The 19,325-nt window shown below is 39.1% G+C and overlaps 2 protein-coding genes across 4 annotated transcripts in view; one reads left to right on the top strand and one right to left on the bottom strand.

Moving 5' to 3' along the window:
• Positions 1–1,033: 1,033 nt before the first annotated feature.
• IFNE (interferon epsilon) overlaps positions 1,034–19,325 on the bottom strand; it is a 50,569-nt gene continuing 32,277 nt past the window's right edge. For 2 of the 3 annotated variants that reach the window (XR_007477943.1, XR_007477944.1), the window contains 2 exons: positions 18,970–19,071; positions 1,034–11,628 (listed from right to left, as the gene is read on the bottom strand). The gene's annotated coding sequence lies outside the window, so the exon portion shown is untranslated. The remainder of the gene's footprint in view (positions 11,629–18,969; positions 19,072–19,325) is intronic. The other variant, XM_033437729.2, reaches the window with a different exon arrangement.
• LOC101275530 (interferon omega-1-like) lies at positions 11,170–11,757 on the top strand. The gene has a single exon (XM_004275044.3). It carries the CDS (start codon positions 11,170–11,172, stop codon positions 11,755–11,757), a length of 588 nt encoding a protein of 195 aa, XP_004275092.3.

Below are 19,325 nucleotides of genomic sequence, written 5' to 3'. Positions count from 1 at the left end.
CTTTAAAGGGAGGGGAGAGAAGAGCCACAAAGGAAACAGAGGTGGAATGGCCATACATTACAAGGACAATAACAGAACAGTGATAAGAGTGTATTTAAGAAAATGAGGTGCTTAGAAGAAATCAGTGGATTCATGGAAGATGTGGATTGAAACTACATACCACATCAGGAATATAGATGGCATTGGCAACCTTAATGAGATTTGGCTTGGTGGAGTGAATAAGCGGAAACCACAATGGAGTAGGTAGAAGCGTAAATCAGAGAAGTTAGTGACTCTGAGGTAGAGAAGGAAATAGTATGGGATCTGGTAAATAATGTCGGTTAGTTTTTCTGTGCATAGTTTTCCTTTTTACATAGTATATCTTTTTTCTAAATGATTTTATGTAATCGATGTACTAGCAAATCATATTAATGTGTTTAATATTGTATTTATTTTAAATCATGACTTAATTACTTACAATGATAATTTATCTAAGTTAATACTACTTTGTATATCAGTAAGCTGCTCATCATTTAAAAAAATTCATTAGGCAGGAATAGATAACTAATTCAATCCCTCATCAAAAAATCTAATTACTACTGATAATGTAATGTTTCCTGGAATTATTGGCTTTATTAGTTACATTACTTAACTTTCATCATTGTGACACTGGTTACTACAGCAACTTTACACACATTTCATTTTATATTACAGCTAGATACGAAAAGAATTCTTTTATATTACTACTTGGTAATTTTTCCTAATTTTATGAATATCACAATCTTCTGTGGATTCCAAAATAACAAAGATTATACTGAACATAAAGACTGACAGACTTCCTTCAAAAAAGGAAAGTGGGAAACTGGATCAGGCAACCTCTTTCTCAATACTTAAGGTAAAGGAGAAAAAATAGTCAAAACCATCTGAAAATATAACATGAACCATGGAAATCCATAGAGCAAGAGAGTGTTGTGTATAATTCAGGAGTAAAAAACAGATTTAACAATGATAACAGAAATCCAGATTACAAAGCTCAAAAAATCACCCGTAACTCACAATAAAAAATTTTTCATTGAAATTCCATTCTGCTTGTACACGTGTTATGTCGCGAAACCCACTTAATCTAAGCCTCAGTTTTTCCATAAATAAAATGGGTTCAAAATATTTATAGATTTTTTATGAATATTAAATGAACTCATGCTTTTTAAAGCATTTAGCATCATATATTAGAGTAAGGAATTAAAATATACTAGGTTTTTTCCTGTTTTCCTTCAGACAGTTGTATATGAGAATATTATATGTCTCTTTCTATAAAATTCTCAGGAACTGTGACCTACTTTTCAGTAACTGACCTCCGAAGGAGGCAGCCTAAAAAAACAGAATTCTGTCGTGAATTTTAGAGAAGGTTGAAAAATTGTCATTTCATCCGTCATTTCAAAGAAGTGTCTTGTTTACATTCAGAGATGAAATGGTGGCTCGTATTGATATCTGAGAGACGGGAATAAATATTTAGATAAATGGCAGAAGAACATGCTATCTATTTAATGGTTCTGGCACCTGGCACATTCCCTCCCTCTCATCATTCCAGGATACACTCCCATATCACAATATTTCCTTCCCCTCCAAGGTAGAAATTCCCACACCATCCTTCTTATTCACTTAAACCCTTCACCATTCACACAACTCCCTTCTGCTGTTTTTTCAGCTTAATGGTTTCCTAAAAAGCAGAACAACACAAGTAGAAAGCAAAAGTTAAATAAAACTTCTAGGTTTTGCAGAAACATCTGCAAGAGAGGCTTTCCTTAATTTCAGCTGAGTATGATGTAATAGTAGCTGTAGCTAAAAGGAAACTTTAGCTATGGGTGGGAAGATGAAGCTCCTCTCAGGGAAGACAGCCCTCAGGTGGCTAAGTGCAACAACAGCAGCGACCAAGACTGGAGGACAGGCCTCTGATCTATGCAGAAATCCTACCACTTCCTGGGGATGTCCCTTCATGCTACAAAAAGGCTTCTTCTTGGCACCAATTAATTCTAATGCTGTCATAAACTTGTTTCTTTACTCTCTGTTACAAAGAGAAAGAGTCTCCAGTCTCTGGCTTCAGGCAGGGCATGTACTCTTTGGGATCAGGCAAAGGGACAAAAAATGTGTTCCCTTCCTACAGCCCACTATGCAGACCAGAGCCTCCCTTTGAATTACTCCTTCCACATACAACAAAACAGGCAGAGCTGCCAACCTGGACATGGAATTCAATGATAACCAGGAAAACCTCAGGTTTATAATGCATTAAACAACTGTCAAAAATAAAATTTTAGTTTCACAGATTTATTCCAAATATGAGACTTCAACTATTATTAAATAGAAAACTATTCTCATTGCCACTTTGAATAACAATCTTGACATCTATTGTACTCAGTAGTAAAAATTCTGCCTAGGTAGCAAAAGAGAGAAACAAAGAAGCGTGAATGAATAGTATCTGAGAGCTTAGTGACATTTTTTAAAATTCAAATGTATCAATTTTGGTATAAGTTGAGAGGAATTTCTGTAATCAATATCTTCATTGAGGTATTTCACTGGGGAGTATGTGTAAATTGCTAAGGTAGCAGGGAGGGCCTGCAACTGTGTGTGTGTCTCCAATCTTTTCCTGAGGTTACTCACTCAACATTTGGATTTGCTGTTCTCCAACTTGGCGTTGGCCAGGGCCTTAGTAAAATTTCAACAGACTTTTGTCCTTTGCTATCTTGTTCTCCCCTCTGGAGGAGGGGCAGATGGAAACATTCAGCAGATGGAGAAGGCTTGGAAACATTTGGCTTCCCAGCCTGTATTGGTCAGGGTTTTCCAGAAACGGAACCAGCGGGAACCAGAGAAAGAGAGAGATTGATATTTTAAGGAATTTGCTTAGGTGATTGTAGAGGCTTGGCAAGTCCAAAATCTGCAGGGTAGGCTGCAAGCTGGAAACCCAGGGAAGAGTTGCTGTTCAAGTCCAAAGGCAGTATCTGGCAGAATTCTTTCTTATTCCTGGGAGGGTCAGTCTTTTTCTATTAAGGCCTTCAACTGATTGGATGAGGCCCACCTGTAATATGGAAGGTAATATGTTTTACTTAAAGTCTACTGACTTAAATGTCAAATTCCTATAATCTCATGTAAAACCTACCTTCACAGAAACATCTAGAATAGTGTTTGACCAAGTATCTGGGTACCATGGTCTAACCAAGCTGACATATAAAATGAGCTATTCCATTGTTCCTCCCTAATTCATGTCTTAACACTTTTCAAATATTATTCCTCTTCCATTCTTTGATGGCTGCTTATGTATTTTGTACATTTTACTTAATTTTCCTTATTTTGTTGGTTTCTGGGTGAGGAAATTCTGAGATCAGGCTTCATTCAGGCATCTTGCCAGGCAAGTCTCTGTAGCCATGTCCTGTTTCATCTGAAGTTAAAATTTTGTATATATTAAAAAATAGCCAACTTTTTTTAATAGGTTAGCTATTTCTCATGAGCTTACAAGGTTACTGTGGGCCTCCTCTCTCCTTTTTAAATCTAATCTTACTGTCAATTCTCCATTCCATCAAGATTTTACTATCACATATGGTATGAGATGAGATTTTATTTTGATTTCTTCCTAGATTGCTAACTAATCATCCTAGAACCATTTATTGAAATGTTTTTCCATCATGTTAACATCAGATATATCTTTTATCTTAAATCTAATACTGATAATTCAATTTCAGAATTGAAATTTAATAATCTGTTTACCTAATTTCTCCCTTTATCACAGTTTTTAGTATTACTACTTTAATCTAATTTCATTTTCTAGAAAAGATAGGTATGCTAAGAATTCTTCTATTCTTTAACATTATTTGCATTCTTCCTGATTAAATTTATATTTCCTCCTCAATGTGGAGCATCAATTTTATGAAAATCACAGGCTCCTGGGGATGCACAGATAACCAAATTGCAATGAGTATAATAGCCTGGGACAATTCCTTCATAAGATGGAAGACTGAAACTGGATCAAGGAAGTTCTCTTCCACAATATCTAAGGTAAAGAATAGGTGGAAACCAGCAAAAAAGAAATAAAATAGTATGCACCAATAAAAAGAAAACAAGGGAGCAAGACGTTTATTTAATTTTGGGATCAAAGCATATTTTAAACCTGAATAGAATTCTAAAACATGAAACTTTTTCAATTGCCTATAATATGCAATATAGAGTTCTGTAGTGACTCTTGACGCTGCCAGCAATTATGTGTGATCCTAACTTCTCTGAGCCTCAGTTTTCTCAAACGTACAATAAAGTGAAAATATTCTAAGAATTATTGTACTAAACTAACATCTTAAAACACTTAGGCTATTTTCCACAGAGTTAGGGCTTAAATATGGTAACTATTTTCTTATTTTTTCATATAGATATCTATCAGAATAGTGAAGTCTCCCACTTCTTTCTCAACACCTGCAAAAACATGACAGTCTGAAAAATGGAATTCTGTGAAGTGTTCTGGAGAAGGCTGAAATATAGTCACTCTTCACATCAAAGGTAACTGATGTGTATTTTCAGTTCCAAAATGGCGGCCTGCATAAACATCTGGAAGAGAAGTTAGTTTTCTAAACTGAAGTGAAATATGTATAGTATTATTTTGCAGATTTTGATATCTGGCTCCTTTTGCCCTCCCCTCCTTGCTTTTCTGAATCACATTCTTTTATTTTCATACATACCACAGTTACTTACAGGCATAGCTCAGAGTATTGTAGGTTCAGTTCCAGACCACCACAATAAATCTAGACCTCAATTAGCAAAACTAGAATTTAACATCCACTGAAACATATATTTTTCTCTCTAAAATTACCCTCATCTCCACAAATCAAGACTAATTTGTCTGCAAAACAAGTCTGGTCAATTGATTATATAGGCTCCTCCAAACTGGCTGAGGTAGAACTCCTCAGAAGGAGTCTCAGACTGAATTCCCAACAGGCTTCTCAAGGCCAGGAAAGTCATGCCCAAGGCCTGCCATCAGGCTCTGCCTCAGTGGATTTCTTAGTCCCCCAAATATTGAGATTCTTGCACATGCCCGGAGACAGTCTTTCCCATTCACCTGATAAGTCTGCTCAGAACCCGAGTCTCCAATTTCTGGAGGGACCAGGCAGAGAGAAAAGAAACATGTTTTAATTCTACCCACAGGTGTAGTTTACCAAAATTGCTGTAAATCATAACCAACTTGAGGGGAAGGGCTTCCTTCTATCTGGAAAACACAGATAAATACCAGCAACTTTCCAGACAAAACCCATAAAAATTATAACCATATTCACCAGTTCACTCAGTAACCAATCTTTTTGTTTTCTTTTTATGAAGCCATCAGGTTTTCCATTAGGATACCTTAATTTCTTACCCTGTTCAGCGGTATAATCTGACATTTATCAGAGACCTGTTATTGTCAAAAAGTCCTTCCTATGAATCTTCTTGAAGATGAAGCACTTTTGCAAACACATCAGAGTACAACAAACACTGTCTATAAATGACAGAAGACTTAAAAAGCCATGGTTAAGGAGACCTGATTACAATGTAATCCATAAATAAACTTGGTTACAATAACTAGAATTATAACCGATTATAATCTTAACCCTTAAAAACCTTAATCTCTGGCAAAAACCAAGAAGCAAGTAATTGTACATTTCCTGATTGGAAACTTACACTTTAGTCTTTCTCTCCTAAGAAGGCAAGGGTAGATAATCTTAGGCCTGCCCAGCAATTAATGTTTCAGTATCCTATTTGAAATGACCCAGATAGTCAATGAATTCTCTTCATTTAACTCCGTTTAGTTTCAAGTTACCAAAATCTGGAGAGACTATTTTATATAGACATTCCCCAAACATAGTTTGTTTCTACAGAGTTTACCTAAAAGCTCTTCTTTCTCCTTTACTCTTAGAGATCACATAAGATTAAGTTCCAGAGAGCCCAGGTAGATCATTTACATCTCAAAGGCATAAGAGAAATACCAATTCCTTCTAGAAAGCTGGCTTAACCAATTACAAAAGGCTCACTTTGATACAACAGCGGAGCCATTAGAGACCATTGTTCTCCATATCTCTTGGCAGCCCCCATTAACCAAGGACAGCCACCACAAACTAGTAGACAGCCACCACACGATTACCCCTGCAATTTTCGGGCCCTGCATGCTAGTGGACAGCCTCTGCAACTTTCCATTACCCTTCCTGTATTTTCCAACATCTCTGTGCTCATGGCAGTTTCCTCGGGCTCCCGGCTGCTCCGCCAATTGTTGGGCTGCACCTCACAGGCCTGCAAGTCCTGTGCTTGCCCAGCTTCAAGACTTAAGAGCCCAGAGTCAGCAACAGAGACATCAATGGTTTAATGGATGGGGGAGCTTACACGTCTGAAGCAAGGTCCTGGAGTGACACCCCACCGTGTGCGGTGCGCAGTGGGCCAGACTTGGTGGCAGTCTTCGATCCTGGGGGGGGAAGGTGTTGCAGGAAGGGGGACCCCTTCCAGGGCCTGAGAGTGGGCTCTTGTCTAACACTTGTAAGTGAATTGTCCAAGGAGACACATGTGCTGACAAAGCAAGAGACTTTATTGGGGAGGGGTGCTCGGAAGGAGAGCAGCAGGATAAGGGAACCCAGGAGAACTGCCACGTGGCTCACAGTCTCAGGTTTTATGGTAATGGGGTTAGTTTCCGGGTTGTCTCTGAGCAATCATTCTGACTCAGGGTCCTTCCTGGTGGCGCGCCTATCGTTCAGCCAAGATGGATTCCAGTAAGAAGGATTCTGGGAGGTCGGTAGGACATATGGACTGGCGTTTCCTCTCTTTGACCTTTCCGGAAATCTTCTGGTTGGTGGTAGCTTGTTAGTTCCACGTTCCTTACCAGGACCTGCTGTTGTAAGATGACTCATGCAAGTGGCTACTATCTTGCCTGGCCAGGGTGGGCAGCTTTGGTCAGTGGTTCCCCTAACAAAGGGGAGATTGCCAGTTCTAGGGGAATTGACATCAGGTGGGCTCATTAGTTACCAGGGAAACCATTAGAGGGGCACGCCCCTCACCGCCCCTTTGATAAGATAACTAACTAGCTGGGGCCTGGTGCAAGTACAGAAGGAGGTCAGTCATGTGCATAGGGTGTAGGTGAAGACGCAGGCACTGGTGGGGCAGGGGATGTACAGAGAGCAAGAGAGCAGCCATCTTGAGTGGCCTGACCACACATACATACATACGTTAATTTTAAAAATACTTTATTGTTATAAACTACTAATGGTCATCTGGGCCTTCAGCAAGTCAGAATTTTTCTGCCGGTGAAGGTTTGAACACTCCTGAAAATTAAGGTGATGTGACACAGAGACATGGAGTATGCAAAAGCTGTTAGAAAATGGCACCGATAGACTTGCTTGACGTAGGGTTGTCATAAACTGTCAATTAGTAAAAAGTGCAATTATCTGTGAAGTGCGATAAAGCAAAGTATACCTGTACTTCCTCTCCAATGTAGAAATTCGCAGTATGCTCCCCTCATTCACTCCTCCTTTTCCTGCACCAGCCATTCATACAGCTGTGTCCTGTTCCTTTGTGGTTCTGGCCACCAATTTCCCCTTAAGAGTACAAAGCCACAAATTAAAAGCAAAAGTTGAGTGAAAGTTCTGGACTTTTCAGAAACTCCTATATAAGAGGTTATTGTTTTTCTTCTGATGAATATTTTTGGGAATGAGGGGATGTCCTTGTTACAATATTGTGACAGCAGCTGTAGCAAAAATGAACTGGAAAGCAGGATCCATTTTACTCTGGAGGCTGTTAAAACACTTATGGAGGAAGAGCGCCACTTACTGGCCAAGATGGACTAGGACATTGACCAAGTCTGCAGAGCAGGATTCTTTCTGTTCTAGGCAGAAGTCTGTCTTCTTCCACTAGCATTTTCTTCGGAGCTAAAAGAGGCTCTTTCCTGGAAAGAACTGACACCAATAACTTGGCTAAGCCTGCTTCCTTAGCTTTGCATCTTAGAGAGGGAAAATACTCCCAGCTTCAGGCAGGACATGTCTTTGGGCTAAGGCAGCTGTGTGGAGAGAAGGGTCAGAATGTGTTCCTTGCCTCCAGGCTGCTCAGCTGGCCAAGCCTCCTGAATCATTATTCGCTTTACATACTGTAGGACTCTTGGAGGCTTAGAGCCTGCCATTCTGGGTGTGGAAATGCAAGGGGAATCAGAGGAAATAGCTCCTGTTTGAAGGTGCATTAACTCTTTCTTAAGAGTATGTTGTCAGTTTTTCAAATCCATTCCCAGTATGAGATCGTGTTGCTTGACTTTACAGTTGGGAGAAAATTCTCAATGTCCCTTTGAATAATGACTGCACTTGCATCCCTTCCACATTGACTCAGTAGTAAGAGTGAACACAGACATACATAAAGGAATTTCAGAGAATACAACTGTTGCCAACTGACAGTCTATTTGGATAGAATTGAGAACTATTAAGGTAATCCAATATTGTAATTGGCAAAGTTAACCAGGAAGTGTGCATGCATGCATGCATGTGTGTGTATGTGTGTGTGTGAATTGCTCAGGTAGCAGGGAAGGGCTTCAATTTAGCCTAGATCTCTCAAATCTCTGCTTTAGGTTACAGACTTCGTAACCAATTGACCGATGAGAGAGCTCTCTAATTTACATGTTAAATAATTTTTGTCCTTTGTCTTTCTATCTTCCTTCACCACTTTGGGAGCCCATTTCAGGGCAGGACAACATGGACATTTTTTGGACTCACTTGGCTCTTTGTGGCTGCTTAACATCTTTCAAATACGATGATTCCTTCTATTCTTTGGTTGATGCTTTTTTTTTTTTTTTTTTTTTTTTTTGCGGTACGCGGGCCTCTCACTGCTGTGGCCTCTCCCGTTGCGGAGCACAGGCTCCGGACGCGCAGGCTCAGCGGCCATGGCTCACGGGCCCAGCCGCTCCGCGGCATGTGGGATCTTCCCAGACCGGGGCACGAGCCCGTGTCCCCTGCATTGGCAGGTGGACTCTCAACCACTGCACCACCAGGGAAGCCCTGGTTGATGCTTTTTTTAGGTTTAACTTACACTTTGTCATTTTGTCAGCAGAAACGTCACTTCTCTTTTTTCACTTTCATGACATTCAGAATTACCTGTTTTATTTTTGCCCACAAACAGCTCTCAAGTTTTGCTCTCTTGGAAAGTTGAAATGAGAAACAAAAAATCTCAAGTCTTGAAAATCATAGAAAATAAGGTGAAACCCCTTTGCCATTCTTTTACTTCCCATTTTATTAACCTCAGGATGAAATGGAAAGTAACTATGGCCAGTAAATCACTATGTAAAAAAAAGTTCCTAAATTTTTTTGGTTGTTAATTAAATTTAAAACAAAACATTGTGAATAAGTAAAGGAAACCAGGCTATTTCTCTCTGACATAATCTGGGCCTCACTGCTCTGCGTTCTGAGCACGAGGCAGAGATGGACAAACAAATAAGCCCAGTAGAAATACGTAGACTGAATGAACAACTGAAGGTCACTAGTTTCTGTGACATAAACTTCTAATGAGAGACAGCATCATCACTGAATTCCCTATAGCCAACTCAGAAATTCTGAGCGTAACAAAGTTCAACAGTTTAAAAGAGTTGAACAACAAAAGCTGTACTGGCAAAATAAAACTTGTCTACTAAAGGTGAAACAATTGCAATTGAATAATTCCTCCACCTACTTAGACAAAACAAACTGTTGCTTTCAGTATCTGCGGGCTGGTCATACTTTTGATACCTGGGGACACAGGTAAGGAGAGGAGGAGGTCCCCACTGAGAAAGAGGGTCCTTAACACGAACACTCCAGGGACAAGGGTGCGGGTCCTGGAAGATGAATTATTTTGCAAACAAAGAAACAAGCCCCTCCACAGTAGAATTCTGAACTCCTCGGGATGTGGTGAGCCTGCCCTCAGGGAGTGAGCCCCAGAGAGTTTGGGTTGAGGATACTCTGTCATTCCAGGAAAGTGCTACTAGATGTGATAACTACCTTGTGAGTGAGGCGGTGCTGGAAAATACAATTAATTATCTTGGAATTAAAATCTGCATACCTACATTCACCAGAAAAGAACCAGGATTCCTGCTGAGGGTATTGGCCCAGCCTGTGGAGCACTATAGGTCTCCTGTAAGACAATGGTGGAAAGAAAGGGCGATGTCTAGTATATTAGTCCTGACCTTGTGGCCCCAGTGAAGAATACCCTCCGGAACTTGAATGAATGCATTCTAGGAAGAAGAGAAACACCTGAGAAGCTCATTCACTAGTAATCATAAGCCTCTGCTCTGAATAAAACAGAAAACAAAACCAGTCTTTGGTTCTAAACAGCTTATTTACCATGCATGGTCTGGTAATTACTTAACAAAATACAGAAACCTATAGGGATGAGGGACCCCAACTTCCTATGTATAAAGTAAGGATGGTAAAAATGTAGTCCAGAGTCAAGGACAAATTTTGTTCCTAACACAGAGAAGAGCAATATTTATACATACTGAAATGTGTACAGGGACTTCCCTGGTGACACAGTGGTTAAGAACCTGCCTGCCGATGCAGGGGACACAGGTTCGAGCCCTGGTCCAGGAATATCCCACATGCCACGGAGCAACTAAGCCCACGAGCCACAACTACTGGGCCAGCATGCCACAACTACTGAAGCCCACATGCCAAGAGCCCGTGCTCTGCAACAAGAGAAGATACTGCAGTGAGAAGCCCATGTACTACAATGAAAAGTAGCCCCCTCTCGCTGCAACTAGAGAAAGCCCATGCACAGCAACGAAGACCCAACGCAGCCAAAATAAAAAAATAAATTGTACAAAGAAAAAAATAATAAAATAAAATGTGTACATAAGTATGTGCATGAATCTTTACATACCTACATATACTTCAGCCTTTAATTAGTTTCTCATTTAATTGATATTCTTTTGGATTGACACATCCAAAGTTTACTGGGAAACTTAAACTTCTATTGTAAATTAAGAGTTTAGATTGATTACATCGTCTTAGGTCAAAAGAAAATATCTAAATGAAAACACAAATTGGAAGTGAAAGTAGAGAGAAAGTTTCAGAAAATGGAAACTGTCTTCCCTATTTAAAAGCCATACTTAGAAAGAATGTCATCAGAGAACCTACCCCCAAGGCTCCCCCAGACGCCCGTCTAAGCCAGGCCAGCAGCAGCCTCATTTGCCCCATGGCCTTCGTGCTCCCTCTACTGACCGCCCTGGTGGTGTTCAGCTATGGCCCTGGTGGATCTCTGGGCTGCGACCTGTCTCAGAACCACGTGCGGATTAGCAGGAAGAACTTCATGCTTCTGGGCCAGATGCGGAGAATCTCCCCTCGCTTCTGTCTGAAGGACAGAAAAGACTTCGGTTTCCCCCAGGACATGGTGGATGGCAGCCAGCTCCCGAAGGCCCAGGCCACCTCTGTCCTCCACGAGATGCTCCAGCAGGTCTTCTGCCTCTTCCACACAGAGCGCTCCACTGCCACCTGGGACACCTCCCTCCTGGACAAACTCCGCACTGGACTCTATCAGCAGCTGGAGGACCTGGACGCCTGCTTGGTGCAGGCGATGGGAGATGAAGAAACTGCCCTGGGAGTGACGGGCCCTACACTGGCCGTGAAGAGGTACTTCCAGGGAATCCATCTCTACCTGAAAGAGAAGAAATACAGTGACTGTGCCTGGGAAATTGTCAGAGTGGAAATCATGAGATCCCTGTCTTCATCAACCAACTTGCAAGAAAGGTTAAGAATTATGAATGGAGACCTGGGATCACCTTGAAATGATTCTCATTGACTAAGATGCCACATCACCCTTGCACATTCATCTTTGGTCATTTCAAAAGACTTATTTCTGCTTTAGCCACAAAATTTATTGCATTAATTCAGCCATTACTTGTCAGTAGTAATAAGCAAGTAATAAGCAAGTATATATAAAAGTATTCAGCTATAGGGTCATCAGTCCCTAAGTGATGACTGCCCTGATGTTATTTATTTATTTATTGTTTATTTATCTATTCCTTCTTGCATCTCTCATATTTATAATATTTAGAAATTATTTATAAAATTACATTTCATCTGTACATTGTAATAAAATTTTTAAAACATGTTTTTCATTTCATGTTATTAAGTTTGCACTTTGTTTTATTTATTAAACTCTTAACAAAGAAAATTTGAGTTTGTTTACTCTAAATTCAAACACTTATTTGGTAAATGATATTGAAGAATGGATGGTAACATTTACTCTTCATTCCATTCAGATTATACATATAAATTGAGTACCTAAATGACAGAGTGTAATTGCTATCAAGAAATACAAGCGAATAAAGCACATGCAGTTTTTACTGTGTTGAAACTCTCAGTCTTACAGGGAAGAGGACATAAAACAGTATTATTGTTCATTTTATTTCAAGTATATTAAACACTGCAAAGAGAAGTAAAGGAAAATAATTTTCTCACACTGGAAGTTTTAGGTACAAATGATCCTGGAAAGGAAAAATAATATTATACAGTATATCCTTTCTAAGCTGCCTGGAAGACATATAAGTGCAGAGTCTTATTGACAGCTGGAAATATGGGTCTTGAGTCAAAAAAAAAATGCCAAGGGGGAGGTATTAATTTGAAGTTATTGTGTATCTGGTAATAAGGGCATGGGGATGGATGTGGTCACTTATAAACAGAATAGACAACGAGAAGAGGACCTAAACCTAATCCTGCAGACCCTCAGCATTAAAGGTTGAACAGAGGAGAGTCTGCAACAGGCACTAAGGCAGAGTGGCAGTGCAGTTAGAAGGACACAAGGATGAACAGGGGAGAGAAAACTGAAGGGAAGAAGTGTGTTTAAAAGAAGGAGGGGTGCTTGTAGGGCAGGTGAGGACTGAACTATCCCAGCAGACCTGTAAACAAAGGCTACTGTGACCTTAGCAGGATCTGGTTTAGTAGAATTAATGAGACAGAAACTCGATGGGAGTAGGTTAAAGCAAACACAAGGAAGAGAATTAGGGGCATTGTGTATAGACAATTACCTTCACAATTTTGTTTGTGAAGTGGAGAAGTAAAATAAGATAGTACGTGGAGGAGACTGTGGCTTAACATGCCCATGCACATTTTTCTTCATGTTTTTCGAGAATCATTTTCAAAGAATGGGTGAATTGCCACAAAACAGAAGAACATTTTTAATATCTAACTTATTTGATTTAAACAATTGCTTAGATATTTAATACATTGCTTATTTGGCTAAAAATTAATTTAGCATTGTTCTAATTCATATCACTTTGTAGTGAATTTCAATGGTAACTCATTTGCTTGCTAATTTAATTTCTTTTTTCAATCAACTTTTACAATCAAGCTTCATTTTCTTTTATCTGCCACTTCCTTTAATTTTATATTGGTAATTTACATTATTTATCATTTTATATCTCTAATCATTGACACATAAATTTTCTATAAATTATAGCCATATTCTTTTGATGGACACTTGTTTTTAATTTTTCCTGTGTACAAAGACCTGGACAGTTCCTTGTATATTTCTCCAAGGGCTGTTTAGGACATAGAACCAAGGCTCTCCCTAGTCACATTCATTCCTCTTTTGAGTTTACATGTATTCAGTGCCCTTTCTTGTCCACCTGTTTTTACATTAAATTCAGTATTTCATTGGCAGTTTTTTTCCTTTTTTGATCTATGATATGAGAATCTAAATTGCTTTCTGTTAGAGTGCAAGGCAATTTTTCTAGAACATTTTATTGAAATATTATTTCTTTCCTTATTAACAATAGGTACATCTTTAGCATAAATCTAATTAATTCTGATAATACAACTATTTTTGAGATTTTCTTTGTTTTATTAATATGATTACTGAACTTTACTCATTGCTACACTTGTTTTACTACAGCTACTTTAAAACTCATTTAATACTTCTGGTTGAGGTAGCAAACCAAGGTCAAGAATTCCTTTCGGCTTTTAAATATTATTGCTTGCAGTAGTACCTGACTAGTTTTAGAATTGTTCTAAGGTTAAGAGCATTGGCTTAATGAGAATCATAAACATTTGTGGATCCCCAAATGGCTAATTATAACAAAGAAGAGACATCCAATAAAAATGAATGAAAGAAATGGTATCAGAGAATCTTTGTCCCAAAACTTAAGGCTAAGAACAATTACTAAGTAATATATGGGAAAAGTTATAACATTAGCCAGGAAAAAAAGAACAGAGAGCAAGAGAGAGTTTAAGGATTGAATAAATTCAAATTTAAGAAATGATGACAGAAATCCATAGTATGAAACTTAAGGAGTCATACATACCTCACAATATAGGATGTAGTGTTGACCCACCCATTTGGCCAGTTGGTATACATATAGTTTTACTTTTTGTTCATTTTGTTACATTGTTATATTTAATGTGAAAAACTTGTCCTAGCTAGTTCCGTACTATCACCTTGCCCTGAAAATCTCTTGCAGTCATATCCTGTTTAATATTCAGAAGTTAGTAACTTGTACGTTCCAAATTATTGGAGAAACAAGAAGCTGGGTTGGCAAAGCAGAGCTAGGGATGACTGAGCTGCTGCCAGCACTGCGCTGCCAGCCAACCATGCACAGGTCCTGCCCAGGCCCTGGACTTTAGCAGCTCAAGGCACATGTGGTCAACTGGGGAAAGGATGAGGGAAGACAGGGTTGCAGCTATGGTGGCCATGAGCTTCTGCAGGGGATCACAGTGCATTGTCAGTGAGAGGTAGCTGAGATTTGCTGGCTGCTGGAGTGAGAGTAGGAACATGGCCACGACTCAACCCTCTCCATCTGCCAAGCCCTCCTCTGCAGAGGTCAAGGTGCTCCTGATATCCAGGAATGCACAGAAATGCAGTAAATAGAGGTAGGTGCAAGCACCAACACTGCCCACATGTCTACATGAAACAAGCTGGTCAAGAACCCAGGAGCTCACTGCATCAATGTTTAGGTGCGTTTAAGTTCTGATTCCAGTAGAAGAATAATGCACCAGTCATGTAATGCTCAATTGCTCAATAAACAAAGCATCAAGAACTATGAAATACTTGTAGGAGCCAGCAGCCCCTCAAGAATTTGAACTGCCACTCCCCGCCCCACAACCAGCTGCCCTGGGACCAGGCCCCACCTACCAGCGGGCCAGCAGCCACCACACAAGGCAGGGCCTGGCAGCCAACTGGGCCAGGGGCCAGCCACCTACCAGTGTGTCCACAGTAGTCAGCCCCACCAAAACAGAAGGGCCCACACAGCCCACACAGGGGGCACCCCTAGAGCATACAGCCTGGTGATCAGAGGAGAGTGTGCTGCTGGGCCCCCTAGGACATCTCCTGCATAAGATCACTTCTCTAATATCCAGAACAATAGCTGATCTACCTAATATGTAGAAATAAACACAGAGAATTAGGTAAAATGAGGAGACAGAGGAACATATTCCAAACAAAAGAACGAGCCAAAACCTCAGAAAAAGAACTGAAGTGGAGATAAGGAATCTACCGAATGAGAGTTCAAAGTAATGATCATAAAGATGCTCAGCAAACTCAGGAGAAGGACACATCAACACAGTGAGAATTTTAACAAAGGCTTAGAAAATATAAAGAAGAACCAAACAGAGCTGAAGTATACAATAAATGAAATAAAAAATACACTAGAAAGAATCAACAGTAGATTAGATGATACAGAGGAATGGATCTGTGAACTGGAACCCAGAGCAGTGGAAATCACCCAAGCTAAACAGAAAAAAGAATTTAAAAAAATGAGGATAGGGCTTCCCTGGTGGCACAGTGGTTGAGAGTCTGCCTGCCAACGCAGGGGACACGGGTTCGTGCCCCGGTCCGGGAAGATCCCACATGCCGCTGGGCATGCGCGTCGGGAGCCTGTGCCCCAAAACGGGAGAGGCCACAACAGTGAGAGGCCTGCGTACCGCAAAAAAAAAAAAAAAAAGAGGATAGTTTAAGAGGCCACACTTACATGATCAACTAATCTATGACAAAAAAACGCAAGAATATTACAATGGGGAAAACACAGTCTCTTCAATAAATGGTTGGGAGAACTACACAGCTATATGTAAAAGAATGAAACAACTATTTCCTCACACTATATACAAAAATAAACTTAAAATGGATTATAGACTTAAGTGTAAGACCTGAAACAATAAAACTCCTAGAAGAAAACATAAGCAGTATGCTCTTTGACACAGCAATATTTTTTTTGGATCCGTCTCCCAGGCAAGGGAAATAAAAGCAAAAATAAACAAATGGGACTATATCAACCTAAAAAGCTTTTGCACAGTGAAGGAAACTATCAACAAAATGAAAAGGCCATCGGCTGAATGGGAGAAAATACTTGCAAACAATATATTCAACGGGAAAAAAATACAAAATATACAAAGGACATATACAACTCAACATCAATAAAACAAACAACCTGATTAAAAATAGGCAAAGGATATGAATAGACATTTTTCTAATGAAAATATACAGATGGCTAACAGACACATGAAAAGATCTTCAACACCATTAATCATCAGGGAAATGCAGTTGAAAAACACAATTAGACACCACCTTACACCTGTCAGAATGGCTACTATTAAAAGGACAACACATAACAAGTGTTGGCGAGGATATTGAGAAAAGGGGACCCTTGTGCACTGTTGATGGGATTGTAAATTGGTGCAGCCACTATGGAAAACAGTTTGGATGTTTTCCAAAACATTAAAAATATAACTGCCGTATGATCCAGCAATTTCACTCCTGGGTATTTACCAGAAGGAAAGAAAAACCCTAATTTGGAAAGATATATGCACTTCAATGTTCACTGCAGTATTATTTATAATAGTCAAGATATGGAAGCAACCTAAGTGTCCATTCATATTTGAAAAAAGAAAATATGGTATACACACATGATGGAATATTAGTCATAAAAAGAAAAACAATTCCTGCCATTTGCAACAACATGGATAGATCTAGAGCAGGGGTCTGCAACCCCCAGGCCATGGACTGGTTTATGGTTTTCTGTCTACATTTATGGTTTTCTGCCTCCAACTGTATTTTCAGACAAGTTGCAGAATGGCTGGCTGTGGAAGGAGGCAATCAGAGCCTGGAAATCAGAGCCTGATTGGAAATTCAATAAAGGCAGAAAATAAATACTTTATATAACACAACATGTATACATCACCCAAATTCAGTTTTTAGATAACTCTGCTAGTCAAACACAGAAATGTTCTCAGGATGACAAGGCTGGTTTGTAACAGGTATAAGGAAAGTGATGACCAAATTAATGGTACCATAAAAAGTCTGTCACAAGGGAATGGTGCCTATTATGACTGGGACAAATGGGAATTGGGAAGAAAGAACTTATCATTATTTATCTATTTAAGATTGTCCTGGAGAAAGAATGCTCAGATTCCCGGCTGTCTTTCTCATCCTTGTGGACTTGGATATTCCCAAAATTGGTAAAGAGCTCAAGCTGTGCATTCAGAGGGCCTGGATTCTAAAATGAGGCCAGGACCTTGGGAACGTTATTAATCGCTCCATGGCTCTTTTTTCTTCTCTATAAAAATCAGAATAATGAAAGAAACTACATCAGCCTGTTTTGTTAACAGATGCAAAGATTTTAGATACAGCAACGATAAAGAAATAGAGCAATGCATTTTAACACATTAATTTTTAAAAAGTCTGTTCAGCAAAGCATCATAAAATTTTAAAACACATGGTATTGAAAAACCTTATAACATATAATAGAGCATTAACATTTTTACTAATAGGAAGAGCTCAAGAAAGTTTAGGAATCCAAAAAAAATCTGGGCAAAAGAATATAAAGAGGCGATTTACAGAAGCAGAAATAACTGAGTGGGTAACATACATATGCTAAATAATCAGTCTCCTAGTGATCACAGATTTTGTAAATGAAATTTCAAATGAAAAATTTGATGAACAGCAACAACAAAAAGATTGCTTGGTGGTAGTTGGGGTAAAAGTGCACAGTTACACAGAGTTGGTAGAAGTGTAAAAATTTCAAACACTATTGATCATTAGTTTAGTAACATCTATCAAAAATTCTAAAGCATCAGACCCAGCAAATATAGCAGTATGTGTCTATCTTACAGAAATACTAAGTGAATACTCAAATTTGCTCATTGTGTAGCATTATTTATATGAACGGTAATTGAAATCAACTTAATGTGTGACAGTACAGATGAATGGTTAAGTAAATCATGATTCCTTCACAGAATACTGTGCAGCCACATTAACTTAAATAAGGTGGACCAATACTCACCAGCATCCAAGGATGTTCATGATATTCTGAGTGTCTTCTCGAGTGAAAAAGCAAGTTAAGGGATAAGAGTAAACACATTGGTGAAAATTGATATCTAGCTATTCTTAAAGATTAGGATTTTAGGAAATAAAGGGTAGAGATAAGATCATTTGACTTCCTTTTGTTTTCTGGAACCTATAGATTGCTTTTTGTTAACTTAAAAAAATAAGCTATATACTTAGAATTGATTTTTTAATATTGTTTCCAACATTTCTATTAGACTGAAGCAAGGGGTGTCCATCTTAGCTTAGTATCCCACACGTTTGATACTGAAAAAAGAGCACTGTCTTTGTATCACCAGGAGAAAACATGGGGGAAAATGGTTGACTGGACTCTTTAAAAGGTAGAAGTGGAGCAGACAGCATTGACCACTTAAAACTTTAGATAGCAGTCAGAGTTGTCTACCAATACAGAAAGAAGAGAATGCTAGTGATGTTTCTCATTTAATAAAAACTTTGAGATAATTTTATACAAAAGTAATGTTTTCAATCTTGGACATTTATTTCTTCAACATTTGAGTTTTCTTAGTATGAATGAATAAAAAGCACCTCTTGGCTTTTTTCTCCAGACTCTTCTAGGTCTTAGAGCTATGTTTCTGCTCCTCTTGGTAGTGGTTTGTTTCCTCCATAGAGCCAGAGCTTGCACCAAAAGGACTCTTTTGATTCAGTATCCTGCTCCAAATTTACCTTTAGCTGTTCCATCAGCTGAGAAATCCTTCATGGGTCTCTATTCCAATCCTTAGGTACACTCTTGGCAGAAAATAGCAGGGAGGGTCTGCTGGAACGTGCCTTATGGAAGAAAAAAACATTGAACAAGGTCTTCTGGTACAGACATAGCAAAGATCTCCTACCTGCAGAGAATATAAATCTAAATCATGTTTTGATATTTATATATACATCCATAAAACCATCACAATTAAGATAATGAAGATGCCAGTCACCCTCCAAAGGTTTCTTCATGCACCTTTGTAATCCCTTTCCCTTTCCAACCTCACCTCTCACCCTGCCAGTCAGCCCTTTCTGTCCCTAAAGACAAGTTTGCA

Source organism: Orcinus orca, chromosome 6 (assembly GCF_937001465.1).
Source record: "Orcinus orca chromosome 6, mOrcOrc1.1, whole genome shotgun sequence".
Classification (NCBI taxonomy): domain Eukaryota; kingdom Metazoa; phylum Chordata; class Mammalia; order Artiodactyla; family Delphinidae; genus Orcinus; species Orcinus orca.
This window is presented reverse-complemented; position numbering and strand designations above follow the sequence as displayed.

What these genes read in the sequence shown, in the direction of transcription:
- LOC101275530 (XM_004275044.3), top strand. Translation starts at nt 11,170, where the DNA reads ATGGCCTTCGTGCTCCCTCTACTGACCGCCCTGGTGGTGTTCAGCTAT.